The sequence below is a fragment of the Anabas testudineus genome, chromosome 22, assembly GCF_900324465.2.
Source record: "Anabas testudineus chromosome 22, fAnaTes1.2, whole genome shotgun sequence".
NCBI classification, from domain to species: domain Eukaryota; kingdom Metazoa; phylum Chordata; class Actinopteri; order Anabantiformes; family Anabantidae; genus Anabas; species Anabas testudineus.
The window spans coordinates 11,865,911-11,888,114 of NC_046630.1; the positions used below are offsets into that span (position 1 = coordinate 11,865,911).

General features: G+C 38.3%; 1 protein-coding gene across 1 annotated transcript; it reads right to left on the bottom strand.

Moving 5' to 3' along the window:
* Positions 1 to 339: 339 nt before the first annotated feature.
* sppl3 (signal peptide peptidase 3) lies at positions 340 to 18,517 on the bottom strand. The gene is made up of 11 exons (XM_026339164.1): positions 18,005 to 18,517; positions 9,602 to 9,679; positions 7,369 to 7,460; positions 7,115 to 7,234; positions 6,796 to 6,874; positions 5,861 to 5,973; positions 5,048 to 5,154; positions 3,698 to 3,861; positions 3,148 to 3,338; positions 2,932 to 3,041; positions 340 to 2,352 (listed from the first exon to the last, which is right to left on the bottom strand). The coding sequence occupies exons 1-11, from the start codon at positions 18,028 to 18,030 to the stop codon at positions 2,281 to 2,283; spliced, it is 1,152 nt and encodes a 383-aa protein (XP_026194949.1). The 5' UTR covers positions 18,031 to 18,517; the 3' UTR covers positions 340 to 2,280.
* Between the last annotated feature and the right edge of the window lie 3,687 nt (positions 18,518 to 22,204).

The following is a 22,204-nucleotide window of genomic DNA, read 5'->3' on the forward strand; positions in this document are numbered from 1 at the left end:
AAAAAGCCAGCAAACTGCGTCGTTTGTACATGTTTCAGACTTCCTGTCGTACGCTCAGTTTCACTTCTTCCAGTATACATTAAATATTAACTAACAAGCACCACAAAACAGTGGATGGACCGAAACAATACAAAAAAACAAAAACAAACAAAACAAAAGGACTGTCAGTTACCAATTGTTGACAATAAAACAAGCTTTAATTTCTAATTTCCATTGTTGATTTGTGAAGGGCATAATTGATTTTCTCCCCTCCCCAGGTCCAAACAGACTTAATGATATCTGCTGAAGCGCACTCTCTCTCTCTCTCACTCACACACACACACACACACACAATTTTTCTCTCTCACACACACACACACACACACACTTAACTGTCCGTGTCCTGCTTTGTAACTACATATGAATCTAACTACAGTACATCTTCATATGCCACTGACCCTCATTTCCAGGCGTTAAGTCCAAACGTCCACAATAGTCAGGTCTTCATCAACTGGAGGTGAAACACTGACATTTACAAAGTTCAGATGAGATGTGCTGTTATGTCCTAATGCATAATGACCTGTCTTTGTCAGAATATATAAAAAGTTATCTGATATTGTCGTGCTTAGACATGTATTAAGTCCTGAAAGATGAAGTAAGATCATTTTAGTGTTCCCATGACCACGTATAAATACACGTAAATTTAGGATGTGCACAAATAAATTTCAGTACAAAACCCAGCATGATGTCTGATGTTTCACGATGAAAAGCAATTTAAATTAATAAAAAACAAAAACCCAAAAACAAACAAACAAGGAAAAAACAATGTTTACATTTCCACCTGCCATAGAAAAACTGAAAAAGGAAAACTAATGGTGCTGAAAACAAGTTCTCAGTAAATGTTTTACAAGATTAAACAGTTTCCATTTGACCCGTCGTGTTCATGACGCTCAGCTCAATGGAAACCTGACTATTGTTATTGTTAATAACAAGTTCATGATTTCAAATAAGAACCTAGTAAAACAACTGTTCACTCACCTGTTTTGTCTCACACACGCACACAGACACACTTTAACACCAGAGCAGGAAACTAACTTTGTCATCACCAGCCACTGATGAAGATGTATTTGTTGTTTTTTGTTTGTTTGTTTTTTTTTTTTCCAAAAATCCATTAGCTACGTTTCTATCACACAAGCTAACAAACTTTAGAAAAACAACCTCAGAATGATGGATGCTAACTGGTTGACTTTACACAGCTGCAGCCAGAGATTTAACACAGCTAGGCTGTTGGCTGGCGTCAGTTTCCCACCCTAATCAACATGCTCCCCAACACAAATACAAACTCAAGATACCGCAAATACATGTGTACACATATATACAAATAGAAGTGCCCCCTCAAACACTGGGGGCAGCTTAACAATTTATAATGCATCATTTCTGTATATGCCAAGAATAAAACTTTTCTAAATAAAATACATAGTTATTTGTGAGGGTGGGGACAGCAGATGAACAGAGAGGAACGATGGGCTTGCAGGGGGGGTGTCAGAGGAGGGAAGGAGCACTGAATAGAAGCCAATATGGAGAGATGATGGGAGAGATGAATCAAGCCTGTGGGGGGGGGGTGGGGGGGGGGGGGGGGGGGGCAGATGGAGAGGGAAGACTCTTCTTCTTTACCGTGTCGCTCATCCAGAGGACTGTTGTGTGTAACTGCAACACTCCATGTCTTCTCCGTTTGTTTACATCGTTCCATATTAATAATATTAATAACAACAATAATGATGATGATGATGACCACAACAATGCTAAAAAAATATATATAAACCCCAGCCATGTCTCACAATAGTAAGTCCACAAAAAGGGTGGCTTGAGTTCATTTGAGTCATTGACAAACAGAGATGCAGAGGAAAATAAAAACACAGAGGAACATGGAGAAGGCAGAGAAGAGACCTGGCGAAAGGAGGGGGCCAGGGGGGTGGCAAGTGAGACCAAGGGAAGGAAAAAGGAAAAGAAGGGAAGGTGGGTGGGGGGTAGAACAAAAGCAGTACAGGCAGGATGTGCAATAATGATGGAAATAAACTGAAAAAAGGAAGTGGACATGAAACGAGGACCAAAGATGAGTTGTGTTGGGGCATTGTGATCCACACACTGGTGTCCTTCTGAGGGTTTTCACAGAAGATTGGCGGAAAGCATGAACGAGTGATGACAACATGGCCTCACTGTGAGTGTGCCCTCTCTCCTTCCCTCTAATTAAGGGAAAGGATCCACAGTCCTCCCCATGCTGGTCGTTTATCCCAGGGTGCATCATACCTCCAGGAAGCGGGAGCTGCTGGTCTTGGCATGGAAGGGCTCAGACCACATGCGCCGCAAATCCCCCTGACGAGCAGAAAGAGAAATGTCTGAGAATGTTTCATGATACCTGCAACAGGGTGAAGGTTTTTTTGTTGAAGCAAAAATAACATGTTCTTTCATCCTATTTGTATCAAATTTTGCTCCTAGCTGTCCTTAAGTATTTTTCAGGTCACTGGTGACTGGTGAGTGATTAATCAGCCTCCTCTAAAGACGTAAGTAAAAAAAACAAAAAACAAAACAAACAAAAAAAAAAAGCAATGAGCGAGGTTTTGGTGCAGTCAGTAGTGCGGTTGTAGCAGAGGAGCACTGTTAACCTGCCTGATGTGTCATCTGTTGTATTCATAATGTCACAATTAACTGTTACTATTAAGCTTATTACATCAAGAATTTCTAGAAGAATGTTTGAACTGTTTGCACTTTGACCACATGTGAGCGAATTACATAATTTCAACCATCAGATCAGCTGAACTGTTGAAATTAAAAAATAGAAAAATCAAAACCCCATTTCCTGCATTTTACTTCACAATGATAGAATGCAAGGAGACATAGATGAGCTAGATCCTCCAATCACACAACTGTTGCTGTCCCGCGCCCTCGTCGTACCTTCAGGTAGGCCATAGTGAGCAGAGGCAGCAGGGTGAAGGGCACCAGGTAGAGCAGCGCAGGCTGAGCAGCACGATGGATCCTGGAGGCCACAGTGGCAGTCAGCAAACCTGAGAACACATCAACAACATGTTCACGTAAAACAAAAAAAAAAAAAAAATAAGTCGAAGGACCCTTGACCTTCAACAGCCATCTGCTCATTGATTGCTTGCTTACCCACAAAGTATCCGATGAGAGTACAGTGGAAATAAGAGACGCGCTGCATGCGTCCGGACATGTTACCAGGTCCTGGGACTTCCCCGGTTGCTTGCTTCTTATAGTTATCATAACGCAGGACAAAGCACAACAGCAGCCCCGGCATCACAATATCTCCTATTCCCAGCATTGAGAAGTGGCTTCCTGTGGAACTGCATGAATAGGAGGAAGAAAAAAAACGTAGAGATAGGTTTGATCAACATTGGCTGCACAATGCGAGAAAAGAGAAGAAGAAGAAAAGGGCATGTTATGATGAAAACCGTGACTATTTTAGGACCGGCTGAACTCTCTTATCTTTAACTGTGGTCTGTCAGCTTCAGCTTTCAGAACAGCTGCTCCTAACATGTTAATGGCAGTGTGTAAATAAGCATGTTAACATTTAGGGTGGGCAATAATTGTTTTCTCTGCTTATTACCTGGTCTATACAATTAAAAGAAAGACATAGAAAAGCATTAAAACTTCACAATTGAGAATTTGGGTTTAGGCAATGTTTGGCATTTTCGCCTTTTACCTGGGAAAGACAAGTTTGCCAGGTAGCGAGAGGCGGGGGACATCACGACCCATTCCCGGCCCCAGGTGGAGCTTCCTGGACAGAACGTCTATGGGATTTTCAGCAGGTTGCGTGGCAACTTTGACCATAACATTACTATTGAAGATGTACGCTGAGAAGAACACCTGGAGATAAAGAAAATGAAGTCATTCAAAAACAGCCAAAGTAAAGTTTTATACTGCTTTATTTTGATCGAACAACTTCCATAAAGCCCTATTTAATTTCCTGCTGATAGTTCCAGCACTAGATATAGATATAAATGTCAAAATGTTCTGCTGGTGCAATCTTCGGTTTCCTGGATTTATTTTCAAGATGACGACAACGACGACTTTTGTCCTCAAAGCAAGATTCGCTCACTTAATGGTTACACTGTGAACATTAGCGTTCAGTGTCAGTGGGGAAATAAGAGAGAAGGCAGTGTTGTGGTGGCAGGCTGCTATGAGCCCAAAATGAGAGAGCGATGAGAGCAATTACAGCATTTATGTGTGCAGCAATGTGATTTTATATGTAACGTGTATATGATCTTTCTTTTTGACAGGAAACCTGACAGCAAATATTCCACAAATGTGTGATTAAGGGAATAAAATAAAAAAAGAAGAAATATCTGAAAGAGCAACATGCTTTGATCCCCCTGAATGCTGTTATTCTCAAATCAGACTAACTATTTCAAAAAAAAAAAAAAATAATAATAATAATAATTACACATCACAGTTTTTAAAAGAACATGACTTAACATCCTCACTAGTTAACCGCTACACACATTTAAATTAAAATCATTATACAGATACAGCTTCTCCTCGATTTTGCCTTTAAGCAGCCACTTCTGTGTTTTGCACAGATCCAGTGAAGCAATACAGATGTGGATAATAAACTGCACGTATAAATCAAGAAGTGCAAACAAAAGACAGCTAAACTTAAGTGTTTTTAATTCCTCAAATGAAATAAATATGTTTATCCTTGTTTTGAATCAGGCTGCTGTCCTTTATTACATGCTCTTGTTCCTCTTAAGAGATTACTCTGTTCATTTCCTTGAATTTTCTGTTTATGAAGGTTGAGTTTTTGTAGGCAGCTCCTTTATTTGTTCAGCCACAACATCAATCCTTGCCATCAATGCTAGCTATGCACCTTCTTAAAAACAAATTTAAAAGTTTTCATGAGCTAAATCACTACTGCTTTTTTAATATGTATTCATAAAGAGATAATAAGTCTGGACATTTTTATTATGACTGCGTCCTTAAATGCATCTTGGTGGCAGTAGCTTGTATGTCCAGCTGTGATACTGGTCAAATTTGGCATTGGAGTATTTCTTACCCAGAACACATCGTAGATGAGTAGTCCTGACAGCAGCAGGCAAGACACCTTCAGACTGGGAAGCCGCACGAAGGCTATCATGGCGACACACAAGCCCATGGCCAAAGCTAAGGAGAGGAAGAACACGAGACATTTAAAAACAGAGCTCCGCATTTCAGCAGGAAACAAGGGGAAAGATCAACACAGGAAATTATTTTACTGATGGTACTTAATTTATTATGGTGCATGCAATGAGCCTAATTAATCAGATTATTATGATTGAATTCCTCATGTGAGCATAAAGGGTATGAGCATATACTACAACTGCTAGATCTGTTTTATATAGAAACTGACTAAAACACACACATACACACAGTATAGTGTATAGTGAGTATATTCTTCCTGTGTTAGCATACAAGATACTGTAGCACTGATATACTGTTACATGGTTATATATATTATATGATTCAGATCAAGGTCCTTCCTCATTAGATGATGACAATGACTGAAGTCCAGAATCCACAAACTTTACTTAAGACTGTGATGGTTTTATTTATTGTCATAGTTTGCAGCTATTCTAATAAAATTGCTGACTACTTACATAATTAAGAGATCTTTCTATGCTGATATCACAATACTCATCCTAACAGGTTATTGCTGTATTCAAACATCCACTAATATAATTTATGTGACCCTGCCATGCAGTTTAGAGAGATGCGTCTAATATGTGGGTCCCCCCCATGATGTGCTACAGAACTACTTCTTGCAAAACAACCTTCTGAAGTAAATGCAAAACTGGCTACAGACACAGTGACACACGACAGAGTTATGTACCGTCCATGAGAAGCCAGTGTCCAGTCAACACCCAGATGAGCACCAACATAACAGAGAGGGAGAAGGACAGGAGCTCAGCTAGAGTGAACCGCCCACAGCAGCCAAACGAAATCCTGCAACAACACAAATGAGAGATGCACTGACACCAGAAAACAAATACAGTCTAATATTTTACCATTGAGCAATAGTGTGTAGAGGACAACTAGAATGAAAGTGCACTTATCTGCATGTGCAAAGGGAGTAGAGTAAGAATACAATGCTCTTGCTTGTAATTTATAAAATAGAAATCATCTACAGTATTCGTTTTGAGTAGCTCATGGATTGTTGTTAGCTAGCTAATATGAGCTGAGCTAAAAAAAAAAAAGCAAAAAAATAGCTGGTGCATGTTAAGATACACAAGAAACAAATTTAACTGACCAAAAATCATGATTTTAAAGGTTTGGTTATTACTGACTCTGAAAAGCAGACTAAGGTTTACTGAAAACTGACAACAGGCTTTGAATAGAGAAGAGTTGTTCATATTGGTTAGGTGTAGGTGGTGGTGTGGGAAGTAGGTGGCTTATGTTTACACAGTTACAGTATATTACTAAACTGAAACAGCTGATACGTCCTGAGACCTGATGCCGCAGGTTATTCAAAAGGACTTGTATGCAGTAAATGTTATTAAATGGCAACTTACTCCCCGCCATAAAGCCTGGCTGAACATTACAGTTTTATTTCCTGTATTTTGGTTACGTCAGTGAAGATACAGTTATGTATCAAGTTATCATACAGTATATCCTTATTTTAATAAGATTTGACTATTGTGCAGCTTGTAAATGATACACATTATGCTGAATTAAAGAGCTTTATAAATGTTTGCAGACCAGTATGGAGCAGTCTGAGGACTAATAAACATGACTTAAACATACAAAGAATCCACAGGATATCCTTACTTGTTCTGTGGAGCGCAGGGTCTGGTCAGATACTGGCACATTGGCAACAAGAGGAATGCAAATGCAATTGTTGCAAGAACTAATGAGAAGAACAGAGCAAAACAGTGAGACCAAAGGCAAAATACACCTAAACCGCTTGTTCACATAGTATTCTGTCATCTTAATGGGGCAATTAATGGTTTTTACAGTTCCAATAATGAGCGCAGAAAAGAGGCCTTACCAAGTGTGTAACAACTGAACACCATTATAACTGAGCAACATCATATATAAGATTGACAGCTAATGTGTTCTCCACATAACGTTTAAGAGCAGCAGTTACCTGCAGTGCAGATGGTGAAGACCACTTGTACCGAGTCGAAGAAGAAGAACATGACAAGCAGAGAGACAGAGGCTCCTATTGGCAGGAAGAGGGCCTGTGTGGAGTCTATAGTCTGAATACCTGAAAAACAGTGCAAAGTGATTTACAACTACTGCAGATTTTAAAATGTAGCCACAAACACATCAACAAATAATGAATCACTCATTGAATTCAGTACATTTCAGGCCTGGCTATGTACTGTGTGTGACACTTACTATTGTTTGTGTTGTTGTTATTGAAAGACCCCGCTGTGGAGGGGTTACCATCTTTATCCTTCTCCTGGTTCTCACAATCCATGTTTAATGATCTGCAGACGAGAGTAGGAGAGTGTGCTGGATGATGGTATCAGTAATTAAAATCTTAAAAACATATAAGCTGTTGTTATGAGGCACAGGGCAGTAGCTTTTAAAAAATACAGAGAATTTGACTTTTACAATGAGTGAATATCAAGACCGAAACGTAATGGTGGGGAAGTTCTATTAAAAAGATAAAAATTAATCTTTCTTTCCTTTATGCTGATGATTCAGTGTAGAATTCAGTTCAAGTGACAAGAATCTATAGAAATGTAATAGCCTTAGGTCTTCTCTACCACATAAAGCCACATCAGCAGGTAGCTGTGCTTTATGGGTAAATAAGCAAGCTAACGTTAGTTAACTCCAAACTCAAGATTCAAATAACTTTATTAAACCCAGGGGGAAATAGTTTTGCTTTGATACAGTTGGTCTCAAATCAGACAGAAAGAAACTGAACTACAACCAGAAAAGATCCACACCAACACAAAAAAACTTAATAAATAGACTAATCTAATTTTAGATCATACTGAAACTCCTCCAGCTGATTTTAGCCACTTGATTCTTGCGTGATGCTTCAGCCACTATCTGCTGCCAGGCAGTTAACCCATAATAATACATTAGCATTTATTAGTAGCTTCTTCCTAAAAAAATCTTAGACATGTCATTTGGTTTAATGAATATACTTTTTTCAGGAAAAAGTAAGGCAACCTAAAATTTCCTTCAAACTGCCACAATTTGCTGGAGCCGAGAGAGCAGCTCAGCCGCAGGAGGTCTATGAACTTAAAGTGAACCATTTACATTTAGCTTGGCTGATGCTTTTATCCAAAGCGACTCACAAGTAAGGTACAAGGCATTAGTGAGGTAAGGAGGTCTTGCCTAAGGACCCCTACTGGGCCACAGCCGGGATTTGAACCCCAGTCTCCCACATAGAGGGCGACGATCTCACCACTACATTATGCAGACATGGAAACACTCTATACTGAAACCTAAAACTGTCTCTTTCACATAAACCCACAAAAGTTTCTATTTACTTGTTGTTCTGTCCCTGCTCACATCTGACACAGTTCTAGACACACACATCTTGTAAGAATCAAAATATAATATCATTAAAATATTATTTCCACGATATTTCAATCATTGCTCAATTCTCAGTGGGTCCTCAGTTTTACAGGCATCCACATGATGTTACAGTAGGAAAAGCACAACATGGGCAAAAAAAATTAACGATGGCTGAATCCAATTTAACTTCAATAGCAGATTCTGGCTCACTGTCACAACTTAGTGAACTGTTTGCTTTTTTACTGCGACAAGTCAAAATACCAGCTGTTAAAAAGCTTTTGACTGGAAACATCTCATTTAGCTTCAAACAATGAACTCGTCTCTATACTTGTTCAATGCATACTTAAAAGACAGAAGTGGTTGTTTTTGGGCCTTACAACCTCAGAGATATGCCATCGATTGGCTTGAAGTACTACTGTGAAGAACTATTGTGAGTTACTTGTTTCACCTTGCATAAAAAGGAAATCTCTACCTTCTTTCACCTGAGGAATATCACTAAAATTAGGAGCATCCAGTAACAGATAGGTGAGCATAACACACCAGTCTCTGAACTCTGTCTGAGAATCCTAGTACATGAAGCCATTTTCCTCATAATAACACTCATCTAAAACTAATGTGTTTTAGTCAGGGTCCTAATGCAACTAGATCAATCAAAATGCTATTAGAGGCAGGACTGTGGATCCTTTTTGATGTGGAAAATGTACTAAAATCTGGTTACACCTAGCATTCACAGGGCACACTGTGAGAGCCTAACAGTGCAGCAACAGGTGTTTACATTTATCAGATGATGTGCCTTTTTGCTACATCTAACCCTGAGAATCTGGTCCAACTATCAATGCATGGTGAATAAATCATTTTCCCATATTAAACATAATAAACACATGACATTTTCCCTCCAGGAGAAGATTTCTGGAAATACACTAGTGCTTTTCCTATATTGGACAACAAATGCAACAGGCCTGTTATTGTGGGTTGGAGTATAAACTATCATTTTAGAAATTATAGATAAGCCTATATGTTTTGCTTATGTGGCAAATAAAACGTTGCTCTGGAAGTCCACTATCCTCTTGACAAATGATTATTTATTGTTACTTACCTGAAGCTGCCATAGACAATGAGAAGGATGGAGATGAGGAAGGTGGACACCTGGCTGGAGTCAACTAGGGAGTATGCCCTATAGAGGAGAGAAAAAGAGATGTACAAACATAAGCCTTTTCCATGAAATTTAAACACAAATTAACAACCATAATGTAAACTAGTCCTAAAATACAAATCACATTTAAAAAATGCGTCAAACCGTCATTAAACTCACTAGTTCAAATTTGAACCTTCACCTACTACAAGTTATACTGCAGTTGAAACGCTGGTGGATTGACTTTGGCCACTGTTTAAATTTTGACCATACTGCTGATTCATTACAAGCTGAAGTACAAAAAAACCCACACACTTGTTGCTCAAGTTTGCAAACTGACATGAAATATATTCCTTTTTCTTTCAGATCAAATGTATTTAAAATCTTCAGTATGTAATGCTTACTAGGTGTATCGGACATTTCTTCGTTACTAAAAGTAAGTAAGTATATATATATTACAACATAGTGTTGTATAATTATCTGACTAATCATGTCTGATTTCTAACAATGCATCTAAACCTCCAGCAAAAATACTATTGAAAATTGATCTTTACAATAGACAACACACATTTAAGCATTATCTGGGCTATAATCACTTGAATTAAAAGAAGAACAAAATCAGTCAATCAGTAATCTGCAGAGGCAGAAAACTCTAACCTTGCTTTTTGAATAAAAGGTTGGTTTTCTACTGGATTCTATCCTATAATCAATTGAATTCAAAGCAGAGGAGTGCACATATAGACATAAAACCAGTCAGTGTGAATGAAGAATACATCATGGTTGCACAGTTCAATCATGCTGTGGAAAATAACAAAAATGGAGACAAGTCTGCAACTGTAATTTCCATCAGTCATTTCAGATTCTGCTCTGACAATCTGACGTTGGTTCTGGCAATTTTGTAACAACAATTTGAATCGCTGCATTCACACAAGTCAGTTCTCCCTCTGAGGTAGATGGCAAAAAGATACTCTGACAACCACAACTAATATGTAGGATTGGGCAAATTACACACCAGGAATTCGGATTGTAAAGTACAGTATGTGTGTGTAAAGCTGTAAACTAACAGCCGCAGACCAGTTTCATGCAATGGCCAATTAAACTCTGGATGGTGTCTATATGAGAAGCTGGTTCTGCAAAGTTCTGTCTAGCATTTCTAATGGACACCGTATCACTGAACAACATACATGAACATGCCAACGTGTTGCACAGAGCTGAACATATGTTCTCCTGAGATCACTGGGCCTCATTAAGACACACACCACAGAAGCAAAGGAGAGAAGAACCAATTCGAAAGTAAAAATAAGAACTGCACATTTGAATTGCAAATTTTGTTGCATTTTAAAAAAAGAACTGTGGAGAAAACAAATTATTGATTATGAAAATCAATAAGGCAAATGAAATCTATACCATTCGAGGGACACTAGAAACTGTCTACATAGGCAGAGAATCTCCGGTCACAACGGTGGTATAGTTTCGATTTTTTCCTCTACATTTTGATTAGGTATACTGATGTAACTGGGAGCTTATTACTTCGAAAAAGCTTAAAATAACTTTAGTTTTAAAAGCTCCTAAAAATTCATGATGCAAACTGCCTACATCGTGTTTCTTATCGTCTTCTTTCAGTTACAAAGAATATAAAAAGACACAAGGTTTAACGTCTTCTATTTGCAGTTAGTAAAATATTTACTAACCAAGTATGTCTTTATTATATTATGTAACAATATTTAAATTTTTAATGTTTGTAAAAAGTATCTGTATAGAAATTTGCGTAATGCATCAGATTTGAGGTAGTTTAACAAAAAATTGTCAGGCTCCTACCACCACACAGTTTGTAGATGTAAACTAACATAACAACAACCGATTATTGCAGCATAATGCATAAACATGAGGATTTGTGTAAGACATCCCAATAAACAGATCTGTTCTAATATTTACTATGTCAAAAAGCAAATGACATTACAAAGTACAGTTGCCAGTCTGAACTTACTCCAATAAACTTTACCAACAATAAGCATCTCCAGTAACACAGTACAAGTTTCCTCTGAAAAACAAATACCTCTTGGCCTACATACTACACACACTTTTTGTACACGTTATTGTGTTTTGTGAGACAGACTAGACAAAATGAAACAAGAGCTGATGAAAGAAAACACAACACATTTCCTCCTCTCAAGGCTGCTGTTGAAAGAGTACCTACACGTTTCAGTTTTCACACACTAGTGCATGAAAGATTACGTGCCCTGTCTTGATAATTGTGCAGTTGTCTGTGCTCTCTAAAATAAATTAGACATCTTAAGCAATGCCAAATCTTTTTCTAACTAATGTGTAAGACCTCTAGTTGGCAACCAATATTGTGTATCGTATTGTTCCTGAGTCAATGAACTGGGGCCTTGACATAGCACAGGCTTGATGTGCAGCCTTGTAACACAGGCCTTTTTTCTTGGGGAAAAGACAAGGCTGACTTTGTGAAGTGCTGCTTTCAATTGAAAGGTGGAGCTCTAACCGTATGAAAGGTGTAGTTCTGACAGATCCAGACCTGTCTGCCTCTTGGGTCAGGAATGTAGGGTAAAATTAAAAAACAAAACTAAAACCAACAAGACCAATGATATTGTAATCAAGTTCTCCAAAGAGATAGATGCATATGACCTGTTGCTGTCACAGGAAGTAGTGTAGATAATATCTGTAAAGAAAATGCTATCTATTGCATACATATACTAGAACCTGAAACTAAAATCAGTCCTTTTCCACTACCTTTCAATGATGTTTATCTTTTGAACACCACTGGGCTGTATCACTATTGTCACTCGTTTTCTCCCAAGTACTGACAGAGAAAGCCCTGTTGCACAGAGATACCCAGCCCTTTAATTCATTTTTCATTCTGGTGTCCATGTGACACAGGTTTCTTTGAGATGCTGAGGAAAAAGCAAGAATATCTTGTCCCTTTCATTCAGTCACAAGTACAGTAGAGACTACTGGGTGTCTTGGAGGGGAGGGGTAATATGTTATTCATTGTGGAAACAGGACACCAGGATAATGCTGCATTACACGTCTCTGCTCTGGTCTCGTTAGTCCAATACAGCCCTCTACTTAGTGATTGAAAAATACACTCAGCAGGGATCATTTTTATGAATGCAGAAAATTTCAATGGTGCCCAGTTTTTCCTGACCCAAAATTTTGACATCTAACAATTCAGCCAATCTTAAATCTATATTCAGGCATCTCTTCTTCGTAGGTTCTAGCCTGACTGATTAAATGTCTTTCCAACAGCATGACTTTAAGCCTTAAGAAAGTGACCTTGTTCTTCTACACTACTGATGTCACCGTCTCTCTGTCAACATAGCAAGTACACAGACGTGGTAGTTTAATCTACCACAGACCTAATTCATATTCTGGTATCGAACTGGTTTGTCTGAATTCTGTGCACAGAAGCCTGTAGAACATGGGTGAGATAGATGAATGGAACATTTAAAAACAAAATACAATCCCGGACTGTTGAGGGCTGGATGGCAGCCCAAAGTGCCATAAGACGTCCTTGTTCACTGAGAGACTAGGTTTTCAATAACACAATTCCAATACCATCCTCCATCAAACCAGTTGCATGCATGACTTGACCACTAAGGGCCAGGTCACCGGGCTATAATGAAGACATCTGCATATGCTGCCCCCATGAGGCATGCCTTTTAAAATCAAGTGTCAAAAAACAAAATCCTAGTCAAGTCTGTCTGCATACAAGCAGATACATAACTCAATCAAAAACTGTGAGTCCCATTGCATATATATTAATTTTACTTGCACTTCCATCATTTATACCAGCTTACAGTCGCCACTGGATGGAGTTGTATAAGATTGATCTGTCTCCACTTTCTGATCCAATTATGGATCTGCCCTGCATTGCTGCTATTCTGTAGAATTACTGTCACTAGATGGGTGTTAAGGGATCAAAACAGATATGGAAAGAAAAGACTCATATAGAGAGCAGTGAGGTGCAGGGATGAGTTTGTTTGTGTTTGTTTTGTTTTGTTTGTGTCTCAACTGAAGAGTCACTAGGATGGCCTGCAGTACTATGTTCTTAGAAATCTTTAGAAAAAGATGGATCTATACTAGCTGCTGGTCACACCTACAAGGACTGAGATCAAGATGTGATTAATGTGTCTCTAAAATAAAACTAAGCAGGCCTTGAGGTTCTTAAGAGTTAGTGGTGCTTTGGACACAGGACAAAGGCAACAGGTGTGAGTCTCTACAGTCCTATCAATAAAATCTGTAAGACCTACCAACAACCACATGGGACAGTGTTTGCTGTCAAGTTTGGTCTTTGATTTATCACAGCTTCTTATTTTACTGGCTTTTCAAAATTACAGATATCCTTGTTCTTCTGGTCTAGAGTCTTATTTAAAGGTGAAGAAGTCAACAATTTTAATTTTTCCTACTTGGGAAGGTGTGTGAATGATTAGTTTAATAGTGAGTGCCCAGAAAGGCTAAGCTTAAATTAGACTGTGGATAGTCTTAGTGATAGGATTTTAGGATTAGAACGTAATTACTGTGTTTCCTGAGGAAGTGTTTTTTTTTCCATTAATAAAAAGGCCAAATAAAAAAGAAAAATGTATTTTTAGACTACTACTTACTGAATGTGTTTAATGCAGACATGCAACAGCAGTCTCAGTATGACAAGATACTTCTATTACTTGATAATGATATAAAAAGTGAAGATTAATGACTTATTTGAAAAAAATTACCTTTATGAAACTGTTGCTGGAAAAGTGTTTCTGAACAATATGCTATGCAAAGTACAGAAATAGTTTAGCACTACAGGAGGCAGCTAGAATTGATTGTCAAGTAAAAAACTAACCTAAATGTCAACTCATAAACCGATTTATGGCATTGCAGAAACAATCTACAGTAAGTAAGGGAACTATCCATACGTTGCAAAATATGACTTATTTTGACAGTTGTGGTTTACTGTAGTGTTTATACTGGAGATATAACAGCCATGTGAGTACAGTGTATGGGCTCATTTTTATTAAATCCCAGAGGTGTCAGACCTATATTAAACAAAGTGACACACCCTTGTCATGAAGCAAGGTGTTTTTTTTGGACATGTGCCAAATCTTAGGGTTATCAGTTATATGCACTTTCTAGTCAAGCTTGTAGACCATACAGAATGAAATAATTTTATTATCAAAGCCAAAGCAAACACAGGCTAAAGCAAAAGTTATAACTGAAAATTACACAGAATTGTAGCAAAAATGAATACATTAGGGTTAAAGGAAAAATGTTTTGTTGAGTCAATGTTTAATTACCATATTAAAAGCTTTCATAAGATGGATCTTAACTTGACCAAAATATAAAGAAAAGCAAAACAAGATTTTTGCCATTTTCCTGGATGGACAAATAAAATGAAACACTATACCAACTGCAAACGTTTGCTCTAATTTATTGGATCCGTGTACACTTCAGGAAGTGCCACTTTCCTAATTCTACATAAATGTGGTGAAGAAACATTTTGACTTAATGCACTCTGCAGTGAAACTGAAAATGAAGAAGTGAAACCAGAAGAAATTTACACGACACAGCACAATTAACTAAACCACACTAAGTACAGCTACAAGTGTTCATAATGAAAATGACCTACACATATTTAAGAGTGCATACTGCATGAATCACAGGAAGCAGCTGAAACTGATTTCAATTAAAAGGACATTTACTAAAAACGCTACCTGTCATTTGTCACATGGAGATGACTGAAGGTAAGAAGAGGGTAAAAAACGGAAACAATTTGCCCACATTATTTTCTGAGTTCGTTTGAAAAAACTTGCCATGTTAGTTTTAATACAATAGCTACATTGACATGTTTTTGCCAAGTTTAATACAGAAATTTGAGGCTACTGCTACCCAGTGTTTTAACTCTTGGATGGAACATTGCTGTTTTACATTGGGATTCCCACTTGACTAAGCTTGGATTACCAACTCTAACAAATCTTATATTTTAAACAATGTTTCCATCTGGCACTAACATTTAACGTGTATCTGAGTACAAAAATACACATTAATGCTAGGAATAAATGCACAATGCATGTAATGCGACAGGAAGGTGATCGGACCAGACTAACGACATCCGGAGGCTGTCTAGATTTCAAGTAATCTCATCTCATTGGAGGTGTAAATGCAGGCTGTACAGTGCAATCAAATTCTTTACACAAGGGCATACCCACAACCCTCCATAATTACATCATTGTGGCTAGCCTAGAGGGCCCATGTGTGCCCCTTCATTTTTTTTTTTAAACTCTTCCGCTCATGTTGAGGTTCGTCTTTGTGTGACTTATTTTTTCCTTTGTTTCTTCGACCTCTTTGATCAGTAAACATAATGATGTTTGTTATTATTACAATCTAGGTCATTTTAAACAGCATTTATGTAGTTTGTAGTACTGTTAGATTAAATTTATAGGCTGTACACAAAATAAGTTGGTTAGCTTGGTTTGTTTAGCTACATTTGAAACCTTCACACTTTAACCACGTATACATGATCTCAGTCTTACTATCTATTATAATTTATTTATAATAACAACACAATTGTGTGTGAACAACTTTAAACTTTCCAATGTTTAGGTATGCACTTTAAAAAAAAGGACAATGGCAGCAGAACAGTTAGCACTTCATCTTCATCCAGGCTAGTAGTTGTGGCACTATTATCCAATGAATTTAACAGTTCAGTGGTATTCACGTAGTAACAGTACCTAATAGTGTTCATTCATAAAGGTATTTTATATAAATATAAATTAGTAATATAAAATTTCATTTAAAAAGCAATGGCATTGCTTTTTCTAGCCTAAGATTTGCTCATCATTCATGCCTTGAAAAACATTTTATTTTCTGCACAATGCATGCAAGTCTGAATTCTCTGATAAAACTGCAGCTGTTTCCTACATGATGAACATTGATATTTATAAAGGATGCCAAAACAGCTGCCCACTTGGCCTGACAGAAGGCAGGCCAAGTGAACAAGATGAATTAGATGAACAATATATATTGTGAGGTAGTTATAAATGCGTACTTATAACAACTTTTTTGCCATTGTTAGTGATAAATCTTTGGCATAATTCTAGATCAGACTGAATCAAGTGGATTTCTCCTCCTGTAAGAAATTCTCTTTACTATACAGCTTTGTGACAGCATGTTTCTGAAAACTTCAATGACACAAAGCTCATGTTGGCATGATTGAAAAAAAGAGAAAACAGATCGAAGAGGCATGGTTATTATCATATCCCTAAATCCTCTGGTTAAACTAAGACTAAAAGCTGGAATCTCGAACTAATAAAAGTCCAAGTGATGTTGTTGATGTGAAAAGACGAAGAAGGCAGGTCTGTACAGACATTAAATAAGACATAGCACAGTTTAAAAACACTGCATTTTTATGGATCCCAAACGTTTGACCTACTCTGGCTCTGGAGAGTCGGCGGACTTGACTATTCATACACAATAGACTGATCATGATGTGAAAGTCGGAACCATATAACTGTTGTTACGGAATCAAACCAGCAAAACCTAGCCTTCGTTAATTAGTTAGCAGGCCTCAACAAAGTCAGGTCATTTTCATTCACAGGAACAACGCATTTCACTGATCACCGCTGTGTATCAAGCACTAAAATTCAACAACAACGTTAACAATGCTTTTAAAATGTATTCCCTGTAATTCTGAAAATGTGTGTGACAATCTGTCGTGTGTGACAAACGCCAAGCTCACGGTAAAACTGCCATCTGGGACTGCGATGCCAGTTAGCTAGCTTAGCTCTACGGCAGAACCTTTGTTATTGTGTGAAGCGGGTCGACGACGAAAGCTAGCCACCTAATCTGCTAACGCTAATTTGTTGCTACACCTAGCATCCACTAATCTGACAGACACCATCATCCAGCGTTGTGCTTATTGTCTTCAATTATGAGTTTCAGAAAATAATAGCAGATAATACAAGCGAAGCGATAATTCGCCAAGTGGCTAACACAACAAGCGTTATGAGACCCAGCTAGCTCTTTAGCATTCTCCTACAATAAACCCATTGCATTTGGATCGAAGCTGGGTTAGCACCGCGTCAGCTGGTGCGGCTGATTAGCCGCTGCTAGCTAGGCAGTTAACTCAGTTTAGCTGTTAGCAACATCACAGCTACGAGGAAAATATATCGGGATGCCTGACATTCGCCCTCTTTATGACAATAATACATCTGAGTGAAGAGCTAAGCGTTTATGTGGGTCCTTGGAAAAGCAATTTTAACGTTAAATGACCTAACGTTATATCAGTTAGGCTGGATGTAATAGCAACAGCTAGCGTTAGGTAGCTGCTAGCTACTTGACAGTAGCGAGATGCCTGTACGCACTCACCAAGATGAGTAGCCCTGCTCCGCCATATCGCCGAAAACAGTTGGTTCTGCGACTGTGGCTAACACAGATTCAGGTCCCGGCAACAACCCGTTGGGACCTCGGCGAGGTTTTTCTGCTTTTCCTTCACAATCCGACGTCCTAGCAGTCACTTCTAGGTGATAACATGATGAAACATCCCGGCAGCAGCTAGTGATCACTAGCTGAATATCTTGCGATTGAAACGGGAATGATGGTTTGCTATCGTTAGGTGGACAAGACAAAGCACCCCGAGAAAAAATACACTGATGTTATTTTCGTAGGTTTTTGCTAATGTCCTGCCGTCACCCCAGCCGAGAAGGCTCGGTCTCCAACGATGCTACACCCACTGTAAATCCATAGTCCGCTCGATATATCCAGAATATATTCGGATATTCCTCAGGTCTGCAGCCCTGGCTGTTATGGAAGACGTTCAGCTTTGTTTTCTATGGCGAGGATCGCGGGGACGCGCACAGTCGCCCTGCCGTAGAGGTTTACAAGTAGGACGTGCACTGAAATGGCTTTTGCAATGGTTTCGCTTCAGCTGGCAGCATTGCAGCCTATCACACACACCTACAACTAAAGCCGGGGGCATCACATCGATGTAAAATGGAATTTATGGTTAGAAATGAACACGTGGAATTCAACATCCCAGTCCTTTGTTTTATTATAGCGGTATATTATTTGAATTACTGGCACCTTCAACGCGGACAATATTGTTATCATCAGCTACAAAAATGATTTTTAGTGACTACATTAAAAGTGAATACTAAGTAAGATAAACATATAAAATGATTATACATGACGTATTTTATATACAGTTTTGCAAAGGAAGACTTTGCTGTGTTGACCTCTGTCACAAACACAGTTTACAGACTTATCTGGACAATTTGCTGATAAAAATACGTAACAACGTTACTTAAGCTCCAGTATAAAGACACCGGCAATACAATAGACATAATATAGGCTAAAATACATGCAGGTATATAGTACAGGTATATGACAACAATACTTACAGAATCACACAATATAAAACGTTATGGTATGTTACAATAAGTCAGTCAATTAAAGATAATACAAAATACAATAGGTCCAACATTTCTTTATATTCTGATTAAATAAGTGTTGTGGCGCCCCTTTAGGTTAATAAGTGTAATTACCACAATGGTTGCTGTTGCTGCATTCTGTTTCATTCTACTTTGATCAGCTGTGCCAGAGACACTGTGTGTAGAAATACGTCATCAGATATTGTGATTTCCAACTTAGGCCAACTGGAATTAAACTCTACCAGCATCCTAAGGCTACTACACCCTGAACCAAATGACATATCATTTTTATTAGCACTAGCAGCAAGGCTTCAGGTATGGTGGTGTCAGTCCGTTGGTTTGGTTTAGACTGAAATATAGCAATAATAGTTCAATGAATTTCCAAACCTATTACTGCCTCACAGTGTTGTTAGTGTTGCTGTAGAGGCTTTGTCTTTTTCTGTTCAAAGGGTATTATCAGTAGACAAACAGCAAAACTGAAGGACCACGGCACATTACAATAACTGTTTGGACATTTTGGAGAAAAACCAAAGTGTTCACAAAAACAAACAAGTTGCTGAAAAATGAAGTGGACCGAATTAAATTAGGATGCAGTATCAAACAATATGCAGGATAGCATTTAAGGGATATATCATCTAAATTCTCTTTTGTTTCAGTGCCAGTTCTGTTTAGTGTTGCACATTCATAAGCTACTAACAGTACTTAGGTGTGTTGAGTATAATGTTAAAAAGAAGCCTCACAGTTGATTCAAGTGACCTGTGCTTGACAGTAGTGGAGTGTGAGCCTGTAATTCGCTGGTGTTGAGAATGTGTTGCTCAGAATGACACAGCAAATGCTTCAAAGGCCATTAAACTACTGTAAAAAAAAAAAAAAGCAGAGTAAACTATGTCAGGACATGACCTGACAATACATTTGTGACAGCATCGACAAAACTGTTGCATGAAACACAAGGTACTATTAGGTCTGCAAATTTTAAAAGCTGGTTACACATTGGATTATCAAATTAAATATTTTCGAGTCTCACATTCAAATCTAGGTATTAAAAGAAGTAGTAGAAGAAGGAGTAAGAGTAACTGTAAGCATACAAACTAATATATTTTTAACAGCAACAACACAAAAAGACTCTTGTTTGGACCCATCTGAATGTTATTTTACATACTGTAAGCGGCTGATTTTGTGAAATAGATATTTGTTTAATACCTCTTGTGGGCAGTATACAGTGTTTTCTTTCATCCCACCATCTCCCCTGTTCATTATGTGTATAGGTCTGAGGTAAGTTCCCCACAATAATGTAAGTCCACTGGAATAAATAATTGTACTTGACATGTGTAAATTGTCCAAGAGCTTAGCTGATGCCAGACAGTCCTGTAGATAAAGATGGAATTAGGGTTTAGAAAGGGGTCAATGGGATTCCCTCTAGCCAAAGAGTGTGGGGATTTACCAAAGTCTGCCAAGAGCTTCTTTTCTTCCTGATTATTGACAATCTGTTCTGAGCAACAGAGCCTCATATTCATAAGATACAGTGAACACCATTAACCATAAGCCTGATTAATTCATTTAATGTAATTTAAAGTGCAACATCCATCAACCAGCACATATTGACTTTGAGGTACAAACTAGTGCTGCTAGAGGTTTATTAGAGACAGTTTAGATTTCCACTACATAGAAGAGAAAAGGCTAGCCTGTACTTTTGGTGTATTCTGTTTTAGTTGTTTATCATTAAGTTTTTACGATAGTTGGAGAGAAAGCTTTTACATTTGCATTTAGTCACTCAGCAGATGCTTTTATCCAAAGTGACTTTCAATTAAGGTACAAAGCAAGCAACAAATCTCAGTCACACAGAAACAACATTTTAAGAGAAGTGCCGTGAGAAGAAATGTTTACTTCATCAGACATAATAGGTAGATAGTATTTTGAAGTGCTTAGCAAGTCGTGGAATATTGGGAGTAAGTCTGCTGAGCAGAGTTAGAATGAAAGATGGCTGGTTCCACCATCATGGGACCACTGAACTGAAAAGCATTGCTTGGAATGCTCTTCTGTGTGGTGCAGGAAACACCAGATGCTGTTTGTTGAATTGTAGACCTGGATTAGGGTGCTCAGGTAGGATGGTGCTGTTAAGTTGACTGCTTTGCAGGCGAGTGTCGGAGATCTGAATCTGGCGCGGGCAGCCACTGGAAGCAAGTGCAGAGTTATCAACAGTGATGTGACATTTTTATTTTTTGGTTCATAAATGAGATGCGCTGCTACATTTTGGATCACCTGGAAAGGCTTAATTGCACGAGATTGCAGCCCTGTAAGTAGGGCGTTGCAGCTTAGTTGGTCACTGGGTCAGTGATCATCAGTGAGATTCCCAGCAGATTTTGTGGGTACAGTCACTGAGGATCCCAAGTCGATGCTGATGCTGTGCTGTATGGAAGGTCTGACTGGAAAGATCAGAAGTTCTGTCTTAGTGTGGCTAAGAGCTGCTTCAGAGAGACAGTAGAGTCATCCAGAGCAAAGGAATTTGCCTGTCATCAGCATAGCAATGGTAGGAAAACACATGTGAATGGATGATGGATCCTAGGGACAATGAGAGTTGGATACTTGTCCCGCATAAGACACCTTGAAGGTTCAAGCACATCTCACAGATGTCAAATTGACAACCAGGGATATTTGAGGCCAAGGTAACACCTTTAACTCTTTGTCATGTTCCTCAAACCATTCCTGAACATTTCTTTGCACTGTGGCAGGGGGGTCATTGCTATTAGGGAACACTGTTGCCATGAAGGGGTGTACTTGGTCTGCAACAGTGTTTAGATAGCTGTGCATCCACCTTACATCCACACACAACAATGAGCCTCGTTACCCTGTTGGCGGTTCACTTCTTGTCCTTTCTTGGACCACATTAGGTAGATACTGATGTTTCACTAATGTAGGTTTGTGAGAAAAAATAAAAATATATGTAATTTATAGAAATCAAATCATTTTGTAGTAAATCTTTTTTTATTCTTAGCTCAAAAACGTTTTGAAACAGAAAACAGTATAGTACATAGGCATGTCCACTAGATGTCAGCATTCACTTTAAGAAAAGTGGACAAAGTTATTCACAGCATGACAGAACAAAGCCAGTGATGAAAAGGTAAAGAGTTGTACAAAAAGA

Bases quoted from the DNA above. Each gene is read 5' to 3' on its own strand.
- sppl3 (XM_026339164.1), bottom strand. From the start codon at position 18,030: ATGGCGGAGCAGGGCTACTCATCTTG. The intron at 9,680-18,004 runs GTGAGTGCGTAC...TCTCCTCTATAG, and splicing joins GAGCAGGGCTACTCATCTTG to GGCATACTCCCTAGTTGACT. The intron at 6,875-7,114 runs GTAACTGCTGCT...TCTTCTCATTAG, and splicing joins CTTCACCATCTGCACTGCAG to TTCTTGCAACAATTGCATTT.